Source organism: Palaemon carinicauda, chromosome 28 (assembly GCF_036898095.1).
Source record: "Palaemon carinicauda isolate YSFRI2023 chromosome 28, ASM3689809v2, whole genome shotgun sequence".
In the NCBI taxonomy this organism is placed as follows: Eukaryota; Metazoa; Arthropoda; class Malacostraca; order Decapoda; family Palaemonidae; genus Palaemon; species Palaemon carinicauda.
In genome coordinates, this window is record NC_090752.1 from 71,431,129 (window position 1) to 71,452,650 (window position 21,522).

At 43.6% G+C, this 21,522-nt stretch overlaps 1 protein-coding gene and 1 pseudogene across 1 annotated transcript in view; both read right to left on the reverse strand.

The window, feature by feature from the left end:
- LOC137621659 (spliceosome-associated protein CWC27 homolog) overlaps positions 1–21,522 on the reverse strand; it is a 118,042-nt gene that overhangs the window by 43,746 nt on the left and 52,774 nt on the right. Inside the window, exons 4-5 of the mRNA XM_068352146.1 lie at positions 3,329–3,465; positions 2,996–3,172 (exon numbers count right to left, since the gene is read on the reverse strand). Of these exons, the coding sequence (XP_068208247.1) occupies positions 2,996–3,172; positions 3,329–3,465 (314 nt within the window). The remainder of the gene's footprint in view (positions 1–2,995; positions 3,173–3,328; positions 3,466–21,522) is intronic.
- On the reverse strand, positions 13,983–14,101 carry LOC137622133 (5S ribosomal RNA; annotated as a pseudogene).

Below are 21,522 nucleotides of genomic sequence, written 5' to 3' on the forward strand. Positions count from 1 at the left end.
AACCGAACAGACTGTTGGTCTGCGCCCCTCTTCTCCCAGGCCTGCCAGAAGCTCTTCAATCTGGCTCCTACCGCTGTCTGAGGCTGTGGGCAGTCAGACTCTGCCACGTGAGGACTTGGCTCCTCTCTTCTTACCTCTCTTTCCCTCGGCACGAGCACTTCCCCTGCTGGGAGCTCTGCCACGAAAGGGCGGGATAAATCTGGATGCCGGAGTCTCGATCCTGGGTCTTACAGCAAAGGATGTAGAAGGAGTCCCTTTGCGAGCAGAGGACGCCATCAAGTCATGGGTGTCCTTCTGCACAAGCGAAGAAGCTATGTCCTTAACCAATTGTTGCGGAAACAAAGACGTTGATAAGGGAGCAAAGAGCAGTTCTGATCTTTGACAGGGAGTAACTCCTGCCGAAAGAAAAGAGCAAAGGGACTCTCGCTTCTTTAAGACTCCCGACGTAAAAGAGGAGGCGAGCTCATTGGAACCATCGCGGATGGCTTTATCCATACATGACATGATAAGTAAGGAAACATCTCTGTCAGCAGACGAGATTTTCCTACTTAAAGCTCCTAATGACCAGTCAAGGAAGTTGAAAACTTCAAAGGCCCTGTATACGCCTTTCAGCAGATGGTCAAGGTCCGAGGAGGACCAACTAATCTTCGAGCGTCTCATGGCTAGGCGGCGGGGAGAGTCTACGAGGCTTGAGAAGTCACCCTGGGCAGAGGCAGGGACTCCCAAGCCGAGAACTTCTCCCGTGGCATACCAGACGCTCGATCTAGACGAGAGCTTTGACGGGGGGAAGGCAAAGGCCGTCTTCCCCAAACTCCTCCTGGTATCCAACCAGTCGCCTAAAAGTCGTAAAGCCCTCTTGGAAGAGCGAGAAAGCACTAGCTTAGTAAAGGCTGGCATGTTAGCAGGTAAGCCTAGAGCAAACTCAGACGGTGGCGAACGAGGAGCAACGGTAACAAAGTGATCGGGAAAAAGCTCCTTGAAAATTAACATGACTTTCTTAAAATCCATCGAAGGAGGAACCGTTCTAGGTTCGTCTACATCCGAAGGATGATCATCATGATGAGGGTCAGCAACGTCCTCATCTGAAGGATCTTCGTCCGACAACTGCTGAGTAACAAGCAAAGGGGTTGGCAATGCTTGACACGCAGAGTCTACACACACTGGTGCATCAGTAGCAGTCCAGGACGCTACGTCATGTAACTGCTTAACAGCCTGACTGTCAACAACAACAGGAGCGGGAGGACGCTCGACGTCAACTCGAGACTGCTTTGACTGCCTAGACTGAGCAGTCAAAACAACTCTAGACTGCGGTGTTTGACGCTCAGCGTCAAAACAAGTCAACTCCGCTGGTTGGCGAACGTCCTGAACGTCAACAAGAGCATTAGGAAGTGGCTGAACGTCCATATGCGGCTGAAAGTCAACACGGGACTGCATCGAGTGAGGCTCTACAAAGCGTGACTGACGTGACTTAGTAACGCCAACGTCAACAGGACGAGCAAAAGGCTCGTTTTGGCGGCTGAAGGCCAGGATCTCGATTAGCTAAGCGGCGAGGATCATCGTGAACCTTTTCAGCAGAATAGTCTTCCATAAGGGAGGCGAGCTTGATCTGCATGTCTTGCAGTACAACCCATTTAGGATCAACGGGAATGGGTGCGGTAAAAGACGGGGGTAACGTCTGAGACTGCACAACCTTGCCTACACCAAGACTCTCTGAGCCTGTGTAACGTTGCTGCTTAGGCGGCGAGCAGTCTTCCGATGACTGCAAAGGGTCAGAGCTGTCCCAATGGCTACAACCAGGATGCTGGACCTGTCCTGAAGGGACCGACTTTCGCTTCAAGGGCCTTGAAACCTTGCTCCACAGTTTCTTATGCGAAAAGCCTTCGGATGACGAGGAGAAAATGGTCTCTCTCGTCTTATGGTAGGGGCGGTCTTGATGAGACACGCCTGTTACCATAGAGGGAACGTCTGTTCGCTGATCAAGGCCTCTCGAACCCATAAGTCGTACGACATTACTTCTCCCCTGGGCTTGGGAGCTTGCAAGAGGTCTCGGACTAGGCGAACGACAGGCACGAACAGAAGAACCCTCGGTCGCAACACTGAAAACACTTTGCGCACTAATCACTTTCCCACGATTTTCCGCTGTGGCACTCTGACACTTTAGCTCTTTAACGTCAGCCATGATTGATTACGATCTGTAGCTAACGACTCAACTCTTTCGCCCAAAGCATGAATGGCACGTAACATGTCCCGCATTGATGGTTCCTGAGTGCCAGTAGAGGGTTCAGGCACAACCACTACAGGGGAAGGATTAGGTTCAGGGGCATGGGGAGAGGAAAAATCTACTGATCTAGAGGAACTCCTCCTCACCCTATCTCTCTCTAGCTTACGAGAATACTTGTCATATTCGAGCCAATCGAATTCCGAAAGGCCCACGCACTCCTCACACCGATCTCCTAATTGACAGGTTTTACCCGGACAATTAGAACACACAGTATGTGGGTCGAGAGAGGCCTTTGGAAGACGCCTATTGCAATCCCTAGCATTACACTTACGAAATCTAGGAATTTGAGAAGGGTCAGCCATTTTGAATTAGTCAAAGAAAGTCCAATAAACAATCCAAGTCATCAACAATTAAATCTGTCCAAAAAAGAGTTCAAGAGTTTAAGTTGAGGATAAAACACCTGCACTGCGAAAGCTCAAACCAAAATGAAGTACTTCACCAAGTCTGTTGAAAAAACTCCAGGTTATACAGCGAGTAATGATACGTCTTGTCGTTAAGGCCGACAGAGAAGAATTGAGGCTTGTTTACATGCATATGCGGTATCTGGCCGATAGTTGGCGCTGGTGGGCACACCCGCAACCTTCATAGCGATCGCTCGCGAGTTTTTGTGTGTTTTTCTGTCGAGCCGCTGGAGCAGCAGCTATTATATATTCACCGGCTAAGTTAAATATTTAAAACTCTTAGTTTTGCTACTAAAGAATTATATTATCTTACGGTTCAACAACTTCATTGACAATTTCTCCTTTTTTAGATCCAGTGCTTGCAGAAAGTGTAGGATCCATTGCAATGTCATGTGCAGAGTTTCCTTTGGTTGTGAAACTTTTAGTTGCTGCTAAAACTTCTTCCTCTTCTTCCTCTGCTTCATCTCCAAAAGAAAGTAATTTGAAATTTCTGAAAAGATAACATTCAAGCAACATGAAAAACAACCATTTCTCTTAGGAAAATTTCCCTAACCAGCAACCACAACTTTAAATCACATGCCAGTACTACAGAGGAATAATATAATACAAATTATGCTCTATAAGTCTGAGAATTAGTCATACATACTTGGTACCCTTCTTCTTTTTCTTCCGTTCTTCTTTTGGAATCTCATTTTCAATCTTCATCCGAGGAGTAATATCTGGAAATGGGTTATTCAAAACCTCTGTCTTAATAATCTTATGGGGATACTCTGGTCTATCATCCTGAAACCGAAATATCATAGTTGGTCAGTATGTACTGTATATTAAGAAACCATTTTCAAAGGTTCTTTTAACGAACCTTTTATCAAAAATGTCTCTCAACCCTACCATAAGTTTTAAAGTAGTTAAATGATGATTTTTACATAAACCTGGAATTTGTTCCTGGATAGGAAGTTGAATTTGTCAATTCTGCACTAAATATCTACATCTTTATGCTCACCAGCCTTTATATGGAAAACTCAACTTGCTTGTTTTGTCTTTTGAACATTCTTTTCAAATATTTTGAAAAAAAATTTGCAGAGAGAAAAATATGTTGTTAATCTAATGCTGAAAACTAATTATTCCAGCATGAGGAACTAAACTAAAGCTTGATAAAAATTATGAAAAACACTATAATTCAAATACATTATAGCCATGTAATGGAGAAAAAAATAACCAATATACAATAATGAGAGAACTGTAAGTCCTTCAATAACGTCAAGTTGCTTAATATCACACTGAACTTACACAATTTGTTTTTCCTGAATTAAAGTCAATTGACTTAAATTCAAGAAAAACCAGGAGTAAATAATTTCACATAAAAGACTGTGTGGAGAGAAAAGGGATGACAAAATTGTAAATAATACTGCAGAAAGCCTCACTTGGGAGCTATACCCGAATTGGAAAAGTTTAATAAAATGTCATTCCAACAAGATGGTAGTAACATCAACTTATCTTTTAGATTTGTAATAAGAGAAAGAATTTGTCAACCTGGGTATTCTAAATAGGTGATCAATCCCCAAAAAGACTGATTAGGACTTGTTAGTATCCAAGTAAGATGATAAAAAGGTTCCAAAAAGGCACATGTGAAATCAATGTATAACTGACTACTGTATACTAGCAAAGGATTGAAACTTCATAGGGAGCTTTAAATAAGAATGCATTCCTCTTGTTGGGAGATTCAAATTTCTAGCAAAGTTCTTTTTATTTTTTCCTGAATCAAGGAAAAACACTTCAAATGGCTTGATTTTGATGAAAACATGTTCAATAAATGATGAACATGGAATCCTTTTCCACTTTCACACATTCAGTGGCACAGACCTTGATAATTATAGATACAATTCTGATTCTGACTCATGAAATATACAAAATGTGAACCTGTTTGCAATGAGCTCCATACCTGAACTGGTTACATGGACTCAGGAACAATATTTTGTCCATTGTTCGGTTGTCAAAAATCTAAGAGTTAAAATAAAAGATAGCCTACCAGTTATTGAAGACTTGTAAGACAGCAGTCTTTCTAGATTTCTTCACAAACAGCATCTACTCTTTACATAGAGTGGCTTCTGAAGCAAGTTAATGTGTATAAAAAAAAAATCATAAATCAGTTGAGCTTTTCACAGCAAATACTTGGATGATACTGTATGAGTCAATGGAGCCTTCTAACTTTCGCTCTTCATACACAGCAAATATCCTTCTATCAACTATATTGTATTTTATTAAAAATCCACAATAGGGGTAATTACCTTATTATTATTATTATTATTATCATTATTATTATTATTATTATTATTATTATTATACTAGCTAAGCTACACTACAACCCTAGTAGGAAAAGCAAGATGCTATAAGCCCAAGGGCTTCAACAGGGAAAATAGCCCAGTGAGGAAAGGATAAGGAAATAAATAACTGACATAACTAATGAAAAAATAAAATATTTCAAAAACATTAACAACATTAAAACAGATATTTGACATAAACTATAAAAAGAACTTATATAACAGTTCTACATAAACACATTTGCTGCGAGTTTGAACTTTTGAGGTTCTACTGATTCAACTACACGATAAGGGAGATCATTCCACAACTTGGTCACAGCTGGAATAAAACTTATAGAGTACAGTACTGTATAGTATTGAGCCTCATGATGGAGGAGGCCTGACTATAAGAATTACTGTAACTGCATACCTAGTATTACGAACAGGATGGAACTGTCCGAGAAAATCTGAATGTAAAGGATGGTATGAATTAGGAAAAATCTTATGCAACATGCATAATCAACTAATTGAACGACGGTGCCGGAGATTAATATCTAGATCAAGAATAAGAAATTTAATAGCCTGTAAGATCATGTCCAACAAATTAAGATGAGAATTAGCAATTGAAGACCAGACTGGAGAGCAATACTCAAAACAAGGTAAAATGATAGAATTAAAACACTTCTCCAAAATAAATTCATCACCAAAAATAGTCTTTTAAGCCAATTTTAGTGCAAATGAAGAAGACAGACAATGTGTTTCTCAAAAGTAAATTTGCTGTCGAGAATCACACCTAAAATTTTAAAAGACTCATACAAAGTTAAAAAAACATTATCAATGCTGAGATCCGGATGTTGAGGAGCCATGGTCCTTGACCTACTTACAATAATACATTGAGTTTTGTTAGGATTCAACTTCATACCCCATAATTTGCATCATGCACTAATTTTAGCTAGATCTCTATTAAGGGATTCAGCAACCCCAAATCTACATTCAGAAGATGGAATTGATGCAAAGAGAATAGCATCATCTGCATATGAAACAAGCTTGTTTTCTAGACTAAATGAAGAGTAATGGGCCAAGAACACTATCCTGAGGAACACCAGATATCACATTCCGATACTCGTTATGGTGCTCATCAACAACTCTTTGTGATCTATTACTTAACAATTCAATAATGATGCTAAGAAATGACCCAACCACTCCCAACTGTTTGAGTTTGAAAACAAGGGGATCATGATCAACACGGTCAAAGGCAGCACTAAAATCAAGGCCAATCATATGAACTTCCTGACCAGAATCAAGGGATTTCTGCACAGCATTGGAGATTGAAAGAAGGGCATCATATACTCCAAGGTCTTTACAAAAACCAAATGCAAACTAAGGAACAGATGATTACCTTCAGCAAACCTATTAAGACGTTTTGCAAAAAGACATTCAAAAACTTTAGAAAATGTGGGAGTTATGGAAATTGGGCGGTAATCAGTTGGACTTGAGCTACCACAAACACATTTACATAGTGAGGTAATATTACCAATTCTCCAACAAGTGCTAAAAGCTCCTCTTCTAGCTAACTTGCGTAAAATAACAGATAAACTTGGAGCTAAGAAATCTGCAGTCTTTACAAAAACAAAAGAAAAATACAATTTGGGTCTACACCTCCAGAAGCATCAAGGTCCATCAACAGAGCTTTAATTTCACGAGATCAAAAAGCTAAGCTATTTAGTTTAGCCTCAGGAAAAAAGGAATGAGGAAGTTTGATTTTCTCATTACTCTGCTTGCTGTCAAACACATCTGCCAAAAGCGTTTCCTTTTCCTTTGGACAGAGTGACAGAGCCATCTGGTTTAAGCATAGGAGGAACTGTTGCATCTACACCAAAGAGTGCAGATTTAAGGGTAGTCCACCACTTATGCTCGTGGGTTGTACCAGAAAGGGTTTCTTTTATGATTAAATTGTATTCTTTTTCAGTTGAAGCATAAACTCTCTGAGCAAAAGCTCTAAGCTGAGTATCGGTACGCCAAGTCAAATCTGATCTGTTACCCTTCCAAAGATGATAGGCCTCCTGCTTCTCCAAATAAGCATGTCTACAATCATCACTGTCCCACCAGAGGATAATAGTCTAGCAACATAAACAAGGAAATTATGTATTCAGTTCCTAGTTGATGTATGGTTGTGCCAATAGGCGTCTAACATCTTTCAACTTTTCCATAAAGAAGCTCGACTTACGCAAAATGACAAAGGAAGGACAAGGTCAATGATTTGCATTAGATGTTAATATTCAATCAATCTCTCAACGTACATTCTTTATGGGGACCAAAGGAGGCCTATCTCATGGCATAGGTAGATAACAGATTAATTAAAAAGATAGGAACTCCAATGAAAGGTTTGACACCAATAAATTATTGGATACTTTTATGGGTTCAAAGAGACAAATTGTAAAAGCTTTTGAAAACAACAAGGAAAGGTCATATACTATACAGAAAATCTGGAAACTCAAGCTAATTCTAGGGCTCTGATCTAAAGTAAAATTCTTTAGTAATATTAACTGGGATAGAGTTACAGTAATCATCTTAAGGGTGCTGGCCATATCAGAACCAGTATATAGTACCATTAAGAAAACCCCTGGGATGCTCAACCTTGGAAATTCTTGTTACCTAAATTTGGTGGCTCCAGTAGGGAAGTACTTTATTACTTAAGGTATTTAGCTTCAGGATACAAATTCAATGAGCATGCAAGGCAGGTAGGACCTTGCAAGACATTTACTGTGCAGTATTTCTAAGAAACTCACCTTTGGGTCATATGGCTCCCTCCTCAAAGCCTTGCTTGCATCAATGTCTATCATTAAACTTAAAATTTCCTGTTTTCCATCACTCCCAACAACCATCCCCCTAGCTACTGATGTAGATATAGAATGATATAACAAAAAGAGGGGTTCCGCTTTCAGTATTCTCATCAAGCACATTGCAGTCGAACGTTCGGTTAGCACTTGAGGAGTGGTTGAGTATTTTTTAGACCAGGATTAGTTAGCTTTAGCTTAACAAGCATGTCTTTGAAATAGACTTTTGCATTAATTGTTCATCTAGGTTATTGCTAGAGGATAAAGATCTGCATTCCACTTGTGTCACTTGTCAGGAACAATCGCATGACGTAAATCAGAAATGTTCAGAATGTATTAGCACACTAGACAATCATATGGAAGAATGTGCCAGGCTGTTGTCTAAACGGGTTCATGGGGACTCTAAATGTAAGAGAAAGGCTAGTGGAGTTAGGCAGCGGTTGGAGTTTTGCTGTTCATGGTAGTACGGGCTCTCACTAGTTTGTAATGATGTGCTAAATTCACAATTTTCTTTATTTATGGAAAAGCTTGCTATGTTCATACACTCTGAGATGGGTCACACTCCTTCAGGCACTGGCTGTGTTTCTAGCTTTAGCCTGTCCTATAACAAACCTTAAACTGACTTCTTATGATTTTTGAACAGACAGTAAGGGTTCTAAACGGTACACAATATATTATAGAGTTGAACATTTCCATGCATGCCTCAATTTCTTAATTTTCTCCAGATCCTTCTACTGCAAAGCCCTTGCCCTCCTGTAACCCAACACCATGTAGATGCCTGGATTCCAAAATAGAAAACAAGATAAGGGTTTAGGATTTAACTATCCCTCCTACCATTGGAGAAAGCGCTGGTGAACAACCTTTCTATGCCATCATTAATAATGTGGCAATTCATATTATACCTTTAGTGCTAGGTTTTATTATTATTACTAGCTAAGCCACAACCCTAGTTAGAAAGCAGGATGCTATAAGCCCAAGGGCTCTAAAAGGGAAAATAGCCCAGTGAGGAAAGAAAATAAGTAAATAAATAAACTACAAGAGAAGTAATGAACAATTAAAATTAAATATTTTAAGAACACTAACAACATTAAAATAAATCTTTCATATATAAACTATAAAAACTTAAAAAAAAAAAACAAGAGGAAGAGAAATAAGATAGAATAGTGTGCCTGAGTTACCCTCAAGCAAGAGAACTCTACCCCAAGACAGTAGAAGACCAAGGTACAAAGGCTATGGCACTACCTAAGACTAGAGAACAATGGTTTGATTTTGGAGTGTCCTTCTCCTGGAAGAGGGACTTACCATAGCTAAAGAGTCTCTTCTACCCTTAACAAGAGGAAAGTAGCCACTGAACAAATACAATGCAGTAGTTAACCTTGAGCAATGAAGAATTGTTTGGAATTCTCAGTGTTTTCAGGTCTATGAGGAAAGAGGAGGTGGAAAGAATAGGCCAGACTATTCAGTGTATGCATAGACAAATAAAAAAATGAGCAGTAACCAGAGAGAGGGATCCAATGTAGTACTGTCTGGCCAGTATTACTTCTCTTAAACTGTAGTTTATTGATTTCCTTATTTCCTTTCCTCACTGGGCTATTTTCCCTGTTGAAACCCTTGGGCTTATAACATCTTGTTTTTCCTACTAGGGTTGTAGCTTAGTTAGTAATAGCAATAATAGTGGTAGCATCACAATAGGTGGGTGGTGGCCTGGTTAACTGGCATCTGCTCAGGCTAATAAATGGTTGCATCAAGATACAGCTAGTAGTGGCCACATTGATCCTATTATAGGCTCGGCTTCTAGCAGTTTTAGAATGACAAGTTGGGATATTAATATTGGGCCTAGTACCATACCTCTAAAGGGGGTAACTTTGAAATGACTCCTCAACCTTCTATATTTTCCACAAGCATGGGAGATGGCTCTGTGGTGCAATCTGAGTTTTCTGATATGTTTCCTCCGCAAAGTCAGGAAAATGATAAGGACAATATTGAGACGGATAATGAATCCCTGTTCCAGTCTTTGATGAAACTTATTGCAGAAAGATTCCTGGAAAATGACTTTATTAGTTCTGATAATGCTTATTCTTCAATGTCTTCTCATAGTTCTGGGTTATAAAAAATGACTTAGACACCACAATTCTATAGTATTTTCACAGATAAGGTGGAAGAGATTTTATGTCTAAAATTGTGGGGAGACCAACTAATGCTACTTCCCATGTGATGTTGACACCGCATCTACCAAAGAAGCAGTTTTTTCCTTGCATAAAACCTAGCTTTATTTAATGATCAGGTTAATTTGCCCATCTCTGATGAGGGTTAACAGGAGGTGGTCGTTGAATGAAGGGGTTTTCGAGTTGGTTGACTAAAGAAATTTTGGCTAAGTGTAAATGTGAAGTTCGGAGGGAATTCTTTCTTTTGCAGATTCTGTGGTAGGCATTTTAGTGGCTCTTATTGAAGAGAAGTTTCTTTGAGTGAATCAAGAGAGATCACTTCTAAAAGTGATAAGGAGGAGGCACATGGAATTTCTGGAACATGTATTAAGAAGAGAAAAGATCAAACTTTTGTGCCTTACTGAAAAGACAGAGGGGAGAAGAGCAAGAGGTCATCAGAGGAAAAAGTTTCTGGACAGGTTACTGGAGAATGTAAATGAGAATGTAATAGCTGGACAATTTAGAAAGAGCTAGAGACAGGATCAGGTAGAGGCAATTGTCCGCCCTCGTCAAAGACATGGCACCTAGATAGATAGATAGTTACCTACAGTGTAGATAACCATGGTAATGTCCTCAAGTTAACTAAGCTTAGGATGAATAGAAACCAATATCTCTTGGATTCACAATGCGCCAGCTTTAAGCAATAGTAGGCGTTGACCCATGGCTGAACTGCCTTAGGAGCCGATAGGTTAGTCACTAATGTAAAATTTCCAAAAGTCTTACACCTCTTAGTGAACAATTGATGATGATACCTTACGTTTCAGAATTTTACGTCTATAATTGCTAAATTATTCATTTTGATTCTATTGCTAAAACAAAAATCGCCAGTGACTTTATCTGGGTATGTATAGGATGAGTGCTAAAAAACATGGGTATACTCAAGTCAACCATTATTATTTGGACCTGAACTAGATTACAAAAATTGGTGTCTTAATGTGAGGATATTACTTAAGAAACTCCACAAATTTTCTGAGGTAAAAGTTCAGCCTTTGGCTAATTCTGTCTCTCTGGTTTTCAACCACAGGTGAAGTACTAGGTTTGTGTTTTAAATAAATTGTACTGGATTGGTAATATGACAAATTCGAAGATAATTTGTATTTTTCCTAACCATACAAACCTTAGCTATTTACATTGGGTTTACCTTTTAGCGCAGCTGAAATGTCGAGCCATTAGAATTTAACGAGGGTGTATTACCCCCGCGCTAGTTAGCAGGGGGGGGGTAGGGGAGTGGTAGCTAGCTACCCCTCCCCCCCCTCACACACAGGTGAATGCTCACTTTCACTTAGAGGTAGGACTTGTCTTGGGGGACAGGGCTGGCGGGCAAATATGTGTAAATAGCTAAGGTTTGTATGGTTAGGAAAAATACAAATTATCTTCGAATTTGTCATTTGTTCCGTAACCGAAATACAAACCACGCTATTTACATTGGGTGACTTACCCCTTAGGTAGGGTGGAAAGTCCCCAGACATACTGGCTTTGGCTTTACCCGGGGACTCAGAATCCGAGTGAGTCGCACTCGAGAAAAGGAGTCCCTGCACCTCACAAGTTCCTTGCTCCGCAAGGAACCGTGTGGCCTACATAAGCTTGTGTGTGAAGGAAGAAGTGTGACCCGTCCTAGGTAGTTGACCTGGAGTTCCAGAAGGAACTCTGGGTTAGGACGTTCCCAATACCACCTCGTCAGGGTATGGGGGACGCGACAGTATTGACTCAATACTCGGAACACAAGGAAGCATAGTTTACCTGCAGAGGTTCGAGGTCAGCTATGCAGAGACCAGGATGCTGCTTCCCCGTAGAGGGGATGATGAAGAAAGAAATAAGACATACTTCTTTCGTTCATGCAGACTAAAACCTGATAACAATGCCCTCAACCTTCTGCTACCTGTCCAAAAAGGAGCCTGAGGTTAGACCAGCTGTTGTGTAGCCACCACAGAGCGATAGAAAACGTATCGAAACTCCTGTGGGTCACATCCTGCAGGAAGCGGGCTGCGAAGGTCATTAGACGCTTCCAGACTCCAGCTTGTAGCACCTGCGTCACAGAGTAGTATTACTCGAAGGCGAGGGATGTTGCGATGTATCCAACATCGTGCTGTAGGGCGACGTGACGGGGGAGGGTCTGGAGACAGGTCGAGATGAATGTCCTTGAGTCCGAGCTGAAGAGGTATACGGGTGACTCTCCCCCGTGTCCTCCTTGTGCTCCCAAATCGGCTGCAACTGAGGACAAACTGCAGCTGTTCCCAAAGCTAACCTCTCGATTCCTTTACTGGCAAGAAAGAGAAGGTTTTGGGATATCAGATACAGAATGGAGACTCGAAATCTTGAAGGAATTGGACCGAAGGGCCGGGACCCCAAGATTCTGAGTCTAGCCAACAACTCAGGAACGAACCTGAATGTTGCCTCCCCCTCTTCTTTAGAAAGGGCGGAGTCGTACGAGACCAAGATGATTGCTTACACACTGGCCGCGGCCAGAGTGAGCAGGAGACCCAAGACGGAATACAATCCGAGGCCTGTCGTAAAGAGTCTTGAGAAGATCTCTTAAGGGACTAAAAAGTCCGAGCTATGCTCCAAGTTGGAGGTCTCACTCCGACTAGGGCAGGGACGATCGTAGTTTCGCATGAGCGAGGAAAGATCCAGCGGGCAGGAAAAAGTTATTCCTTTAAGCCTGAAGATTAGGGAAAGGCTGAGCGACAGGCTTCATTGCCGAGAGCGGAAAGGAGTTTCCTCCCGCCGAAAGGCAATAAGACCGTTATTGCTGGAGAAAAGGCCTCAAGGGAAGAGGTATATCTCCCATGGCACTAACCACCGAAGACTCTTCACTTCGCCTGGAAGACCCCTGCGGATGACTATCACAGATGACGCGACCTCCGTCCCGCGACTGTAGCGGGTTGTCTCTTCTTGAGGAGGAGGCGTAGTGTCTCCAGGCATGAAGCCGAAGCGATGCCCCGGTTCGTGAAAGATGTTGCAGTGTGGTTGTTTGAGTAGTCTGTGCCGTGGGAGAAGCTCTCCCGGGAGTTGCGTCAGGGGAAGCAGAGGGTCCAGAAACCGTTCTGCGCATAGTCCCAGTGGAGCTCTCCCATTGAAAGGTTGACAGACAACCTGGTCTTGTTGAGACCCATTCTCCACAGACAAAAAGGAGGGAAGACGCAGGCGTCGAAGTTGTCCCACCATCACCGGAATGCATCTTGCCAGAGTCTCGGGGTCTGAGACTGGGGGGAAGAACAGCGGAAGGTTGAGGTTCCAAGCTGTCGCGATCAGCTCCCCCAGACCAGGACTTGCTGGTTACTCAAGGCCAAAGACCCCCAGGTACACTCTCTCTACGAGGCTCTGCTCGGATAGTCGGAGAGAACATTCCTCTGCCTGGAATGAGAGAGCTGATGGTGGTATTGAGAGTATCTCAATCATCTCGGTATCTCTACTGCAAGATGTGGAGGTGTGAAAATGCGTCCCCTGCTGGTTGGAACACGCCAGAATCATGAAGTCGACGCGCACGGAGCGACTCGGCAGGAGCTGTAGGATCTGTAGGGGGGCCAGACTACGGCCCCTAAGCCTGCCTGAATGATGGAGAGGTATCCTTCAGGTCCTGACCATAGGCCTGGACCGGAACATGCCCGCCCCCCTTTTTTTTGACGAGTCCGAGAACAGCCTCAAGAATGTGGGGAAAGGACGAGAATATCCACTCCCATCAAGAGGTTCCATAGGTCAACACCCATTGCAGGTCTAATAGTTCCGCTGGTCCCATAGGGGCCAGGGAGTCCGGTTAATCGTTGCCTGAAACCACCGGAACTTGGACCGGCCCACATGGAACTTATCCTGAGGCGACCGTTCGGAACTATAGACGGGTCAATGAGGAAAGGAGAACTAGGAAACGTTCCAAGGTAGGGCTGAAAGCTCTGCTTGACCGAGAACAGGTACTGCGACTCTCCTCAGCCTTGCCACAATCAACTGAAGGGAAGGCTCGGAGGAGGTGGCAACAGAATCTGGCGTCCCCAGGTGGTCACCCATCCAAGTACCGACCAGAACCGACGTTGCTTAACCTCGCTGGACGGACGAGAAGCGGGGTTTCCAACGTGGTAAGGCCGTTGACTCAATATCATGGCCAGATACTCCAGATGTTGAGGCAGAAGAGAGAAGGCTCCTAGCAAAATACCATGAACCCACACTCGTGGTAAGCATCCAGAAGCTTGTCCCGGCGCTGAAGAAGGTCGAACCCGAGCCTACCGGAGTTGACCAGCCTCCAAAAAGCGAAGGAGGCGGAAGCCTGCACCTGAGCGGCCATGAGGAAAGCAGGGAGAGTTCTCTGGGGAAAAAAACCTGCGATGCCACGGCGGGATCGCCACACTGCATCATAAGCAGGAGTACCTGCAGTCTAGGCTGAATCCCACGAGCTCCCTGGAAGATGGATGGAATGGGAACTGAAAGTACCCGTCCTTCCGATCCAGGGTTTAAGGAGTCCTGTCGTCTCGTTACCAGTCTGATCGATTCTGCTGTTCTACGCTGGACGAAGTTTGTTCGACAAACTTGATAAGGGCTGAGAGGTCGACTATGGAACTCCCGACTCAGATACTTCCTTACAAGAAAGGATCGACTGAAGAAGCCGGGGGTGAAGCCGTCGATGATCCCATGGAGGACCTTCTCCTAAGGTATGGATCATTCTGCCCAAACGGGCAACTGTTGCCGACCCTATGGCATAGAGGTTCAGAGACACTGAATTCGCTGACAGAGACGGCAGGCGCGATATCCTTGGCTGATCACAGAGATCGTGCGGGAATGGGTATCGGGAAGCTGTCATCCGGATGAGAAACCTTAAGCATCCTCCCAACGAGAAACCTGCAAGGGGGGGGGTGCCAATCCTACAGTTCGTGAATTCTGCCACTCCCTTTGGGACCATGCCCCCCCCGGGGGAGCCTCCCGTGCCATCTGTTCCTGACAGGAGGAAACTGCAATTGGACACCTTGTCTCAGTTGTCGTAGCCAATAACTTAGGCCGACGTGGTTGAAAGAAAAAGGCGCTGGAGCCCTGCAGAGTCTGGAAGAAAGCGCCTTGGAGGAGTGAAAACGGAAGTCGATTTCCTCCGCACAGCCGCTGTCTAAGTCTCTGTCCTTGGGCACAAACAAACTCTTCTCAAGGATGGAAGGGTGTCTGAGGTTGTCAACATCCACGGATGAGACACCCGAAAGGAAGCCCTCGGTCAGCGCGTCCAGATGGTCCAACATCGAGCTTGCCCGCAAGTTAGATACTTAACGACGAAACGCCAAGGTGCCTGAGCCCGAGAGGAGGAAAGTACCCATGATCTTCCTGTAGCTTCCTTGAACCAAACCTCGGGCCGTAACCGAGGAGGGAAAGGACCTGGCAAGCGATAGCGCGTCGGCAAGCGACGGCGTGTTGACGAGCGGTGGTGCGTTAACAAAACACTAGCGAGCAGATGAAGAATCGCGCGGGTGCGTAGGCGGTTGCCAACGCCAGAGAGAGTAGTGATGGTTAGCGCGCATCGCGCTAACAGAAGGCGCGCAGGTGCATCAGGAAGGTGAGCGCTGAAGCCAGCTGTTAATCAGGCGATCCTAGACGGTCGGAAAACCGTTGGCGCCCATTGGTGTGTGGCAAAGAAGGGCGCGCAGATGAGCGCTAGCAAATGAAGAAAGCTGGCGCACAGAAGGACAGAAGAAAAGGTGAGCGCTGGCGAGCAGGAGGAAGAGCTACGGCAAGACTCAGCTACCGGAGATCGTGGTCCACAGCAGGCGAGCGCTAGATCGCTACTGATGGTGGTCAGGGGAACTGACACGAGTGGCGATCGTTGACGCGTAGGAGATCGCTGGCGAGCAGGTGAACGTTGACGCGTCTAAGGTCGCTGGCGAGCTGATGATCGCTGACGAGCAGAAGGCAACGCGTGGAAGCCTGCGTATAGAAGACGAGTCCTTGACCCAGACCTGAACCGAAGTTCTAGATCGCGAGGGCGAACGTGGGCGCACAGGGCGCGTAACAGGAACCAACAGGTACAGCAGAGATGATCATCAGGAGAGCGCTGGCGAACAGGAGAGCGCTAGCGATCAGGAGAGCGCTAGCGATCAGGAGAGCGCTAGCGATCAGGAAGCGCTGATGAGCAGGAGAGCGCCTGTGCACTAACACTGAGCAGGAGCAGGAGCGAACACAGCAGAAGGGCACGCAGGGGAACCCTGACACACAAGGGAAGAACCCCCGTGGGAGGCAACCCTTTGCCCAGAAGGGATCGTTGTCCGTCGGGAGACAGATGTCCATCGGAAGACCGTTGCCTGTCCGCCGGGAGACAGATGTCCATCGGAAGACCGTTGCCTGTCCGCCGGGAGACTGATGTCCGATGGAAGACCGTTGTCCGTCGGGAAGACCGTTGCCCGTCGGGAAGACCGTTGCCCGTCGGGAAGACCGTTGCCCGTCGGGAAGACCGTTGCCCGTCGGGAAGACCGTTGCCCGTCGGGAAGACCGTTGCCCGTCGGAAGACGAGATCAGACTGCTGTCCATTTGCACCAGGGCGGAAGATCAAGAAGAAGGAGTTGTAGGCTGCAAACGGAGATTCAAAAAGGCGCCTCTTAGCACCCTTATAGGGAGATGAGAGGCCCTTACGACGAGGCGGACGGTGAGCCTTACGGCGAAGGAGGCCAACAGCAACAGCAGCAGAAGAAACCTCCGAAGAGGAGTCTCTATGAGTGTACTCTCTCGCGAACGAAAGAGAAACACTTCGTAGAAGAGACTGGTCAGCCAGTGACCTAAAAGGAGCAATCCTCCGAAGAGGGGCTGCTGCAGTTGCCCAGCCCCTTGAGCGAAACTGCAGGTGTGACCGCTCAGACCAAGAGCATAGTCGCACGAAAAAAAGGCAAGAGAAGAACCCCACCAAAGGGGAAAAACTCAAGCCTGGACAGGAAAAACTTCCCTCGGAAGGAAAGTTACCCATCCAAGGAGGCAAGCCTCCTGAGAGTTCTAAAATGAACTGGAGAGCTGTCAATCGTCACGGGAGTACTTCCAGTTGAAGGAGACACGCCCCTGACGAAAATCCAAAGGGGAGGCAGCAACAGCCGAATCCCTAGGCCTCCACAAGACAGCTCACACCATTGCCATATTACAGAAATGAACTAGATCGGTAACTGTAAAAAAATAAAACAAAAATCATTAGTACACATTCATTCCCCCGGGAAGGCTCCGAAGAAATATCCCGAGGGAAAGGAAACAAGAATTACACAACAGGCACGTGCCCTCACAACCACTTACACTCACGGAAGGAGAGCTGTAACCAAAACAGAATAATAACAATTATAATTATGAAACTATATAATTATGTAATAAAAAAAAAATGAATGAACACTAAAGGAACGAAAACCCCGAAAGGAATCGTTCTACAAGCTGAAAAATTAACAACTACAATTAGATTCATAAACTAATTGAGACAAAACGTACGGCGTAGCAACCCCCCCACACGGAAAGGAAGCTACGAGGGGCGTAGTAAAACGTAGTAAAAAGGGTGAACAACCTCGAGAGAGAGAGAGAGAGAGAGAAAGACCGAAGTCAAACTCGATCGCAACCCATAAAATTACGCCGTGGTGGCCTAACTGCCGAGGACTCCACGGAGATATCGTACACTACACACACAACTCTGAAAAGGAAACTTACTGATTTCTATACTCAAATATATACACAAACATGAAAACATGTTTACATATATATTGAGTAAAAGAAAAGTAAGCGATTAAGTAAAGACAAAACAAACAATGGCTGCCAAGACAGAGACGTCTGTCCGAGTCCGAGCCAAAAGTGAAAGTGAGCATTCACCTGTGTGTGAGGGGGGGGAGGGGTAGCTAGCTACCACTCCCCTACCCCCCCCCCCCCCCCGCTAACTAGCGCGGGGGTAATACACCCTCGTTAAATTCTAATGGCTCGCCATTTCAGGTGCGCTAAAAGGTAAACCCAATGTAAATAGCGTGGTTTGTATTTCGGTTACGGAACAAATCTGGAATATGATTAGGCTGAGTAACAGTACAGTATAACAAAGTGTTCAGGAGGCAAGAGGCCTTCAGTTACTGATAATAAGATCTACCCCTGTCTGAATAGGGGACTAGCAAGCTTACAACTTCACTTATGTATGAAAGATAATAAATCATTAAAGTAATTTGTATTTTTCCTAGCTATACAAATCAAAGTACTTTAAATTGGAAGAAGTTTTCAACCCGAGGTGGAACGCACATTGAATTCATTAACGAGGTAGTTACCGACATAATGCTTCACGTAGAGAGGGGATGATGGTCCCAAACCTGAGGGTAAAGCACCGATGGATTCTGCAGTTTGGACACAAAACTAAATGAGACCTCCTTCCCTCCCTCAGCATGAGTGACTAAATTAGAGAGACCTTACAATTTGCCTACTCTCTTCGCTGATGCAAAAACTAGTAAAAAGTCAGTCTTGAGAGTCAGATCTTAATCTGACAACATTCTCAAAGGCTTGAACAGGGTACTCGTAGGAGCCTTGAGAATGAGGGTCATGTACCACTCCGGGGACTTAAGGTCCATGGTTGGGCAAGACTGCTTGAAGCTCCCTGTGAACTTAAAATAATTCCCACGAAAAGGTGTGGTCTATACCCTTCAGTTGAAAGACCATGCCCTAGCCTGATGATAGTCTGTGATAGCCGCGACTGAGAGGCACTAGAGTTGCTTTCGACCGGAAAACTATACCTTCTACCACACCAATCGTAGAAGAGTGCCCACTTTTCAAGGTAGACAGCCACAAAGGACAGTTATAGGTACCCAAAAACCTCCTATACAATGACTCGCTAAAATTTTTTTGCTCGGAGGAGATGCTGGATAGCTTTCAACTACAAAGTTCCAGCACCTTCATGGATTGGTGATACAGTAATCCCTCGCCTCATCGCAGTTCACCTATCGCTCACTCAGTACATTGTGGTATTATAAATATATCACATGTAAATGTATATCACGAACTCCTCTTTATATAGACGGTTTCTGAGCGCAGAGCACTTTTATATTTTTCACATTTCAATTTTTGTTAAAAGATAGAAATTTTGAAGTCTAAAATTTAATCAAATTACAGTAATATTGTATACTATACATTAATGTAACACTTGCATCTTGCATATTGTCAAGCTGCAAATTTTACATGGTTTTATCATGTACCTTGTGTATCATTCGAGTTTTTTTTTTTAGATCAAATAATAATAAACTAACCTCTTTTTCTCTGCCTTTTCATCCTAACTTGAAGTTTAATAAGTTAAAAAAGCAAAAGAGACTGATAAAAGTATCATTAGCAAAGTACAGTATATGGCTATAAATAAAAAAAAAATACACAGGGATGTAAGGCCCACTACAATACTACAACCTGCTCCTGGCAACAAGGTGTGCCTGCTAGTACATTACTCTTCCCCAGAATGTACCGAAATGACAACTCTATGGCGTGGAATGCTGCAACGACATGTATCCGCTTCATCAGCTCGCAGAGAGGGAGCGAGACCATGCCCCCTTGCTAGTTCACAAAAGCCACAACACAGAACAAAAGACTTCTTGTTTTTCAACATATCTGAGAACAGTTGTATGTCCCGTGGCGGATAGTTGAGTGGGGCTTCCATGGTGAGGTTTTCCTAATTCAGCCACCAGGTAAGATTGCCCCGAGCCTTCCATTCCATTTGTTACTATTATTATTATTATTATTATTATTATTATTATTATTATTATTATTATTATTATTATTACTAGCCAGGCTACAACCCTAGTTGGAAGAGCAGGATGCTACAAGCTCAAGGGCTTCAACAGGGAAAATAGTCCTGTGAGGAAAGGAAATAAGGAAATAAAGAAAACTATATGAAGAGTAATGAATAAAGAAAACTGTACAATATAAAATATCTTAAGATCAGTAAAAACATCAAAATAAATGTCATATATAAACTATGAAGTGAGATTCATGTCATCCTGTTCAACATAAAACGGATTTTGAGCGAAGCGAAAAATCTATTTTTGGGTGAGATAGCCATGTTGTCCTGATGGAAGGTTCCTACTAGTAGCTTCCAAGGGATATATGAACTACAGTGATATTCCCAGAGAATTTACCTTTAGGTCTCCAGAATTTTAACTCCTGGCACGAATATCCTCAAAATTCTCTTAAGGATATCACATAATATCAGGGGACGTATATCTTGATATGACACATAGCGATCTTCACCCCGAATAGCGTTTTCGCCTCGAGGGGAAAGAGTGGCAATTTTGGAAGGGGAGCTGTTATCAAGGTTACCCTATTTCCCTTACTACTGTACTATTGAGTATCAAGATGGCGGTCATTCCTTGTAGCATTGAGCATGGTGCTACAGATATAGTATTTTCGAGAGGGATTCTGCGAAGGCCTTTTCTATAGAAAAGGAGGGTGGGTCCATCAGGACGACATGGCTATCTCACCCAAAAATAGATCGTTTTTGGGGCTCAAGCCATGTCTTCCTGACGGAAGTTTACCAGAGAATTACTAGAAAGTACTGTATCTGTGGATTTTCATCGGTGCCTTAACATTGGGACAATTTTTCTATGGTCATCTGGACCATTGAGGCAAATGACGTTAACGTTATCCGTCATTACCACTAATCATAGACAATGTTAGTGCTTCCTGCCCGCTACAGGGAAGAGTCATACTAGACAGTAGAAAGGGGCCTCAAGGTTAGCATATATTGTATGAACAAACATAAGTATCCACCAGATATACAAACGGTCTCATGGTTTGTATATATTTTCGGAACAACATCTGTGTCAACTATATCCATTGTTTGTAAGCTTACAATGATACAAGGTTTACTTAAATAAATAAGAGAACTCTGGATTCTTTAATGTGCAAATTGCAGCGTGAGAAAGGACGCAATTACATTCTAATAGACATTTATTTCGAATAAATGACTAAATGGAATAACGAGTGAAACGAATGTAACATGTTAAAGGAATTATACGTGCAACGTATACAGAAAATATTTTTCCCTCCCTGAAAGGGAAAAAATGATGAGTGCCACTCTAAAACTGAAAATTTTTGATAAATTTTTCCAATATAAATTCTGTAAATGTTGTATACAGTACTATTAACACTGTGTACTACGTACACACGCCACAAGTGTTATCTGTATAATTCCACACCTGAGATTTTGAACAGACTTAGTGTCACCATGGTGACACTCACTTAAAAGGTATCACACTGGAAGTGTCAACACCTTTTCACCGTAATCGATAGTCCAAATCAATTGACTGTTCATCGCAGCACTAGACGACAGGTTTTAATACACTACCTGCCACCACCACATAATGCTTCAGTTCATGGACTTACTTAGCGTAGTGTTTGTAGAACACTCTGGATGATTTCCATCCAGTATATGAGCGAAGACGCTCAAAGTCCATATACTGAAAAAAGTTCAGTGATGAAGCAATTTTCCTCGGATTATGACCTGCGGGTGTACTGTCAGGATCTGCTCTGCGAATCAAGTAGGTGAGCTTCGCCCTCAGTTGTTTT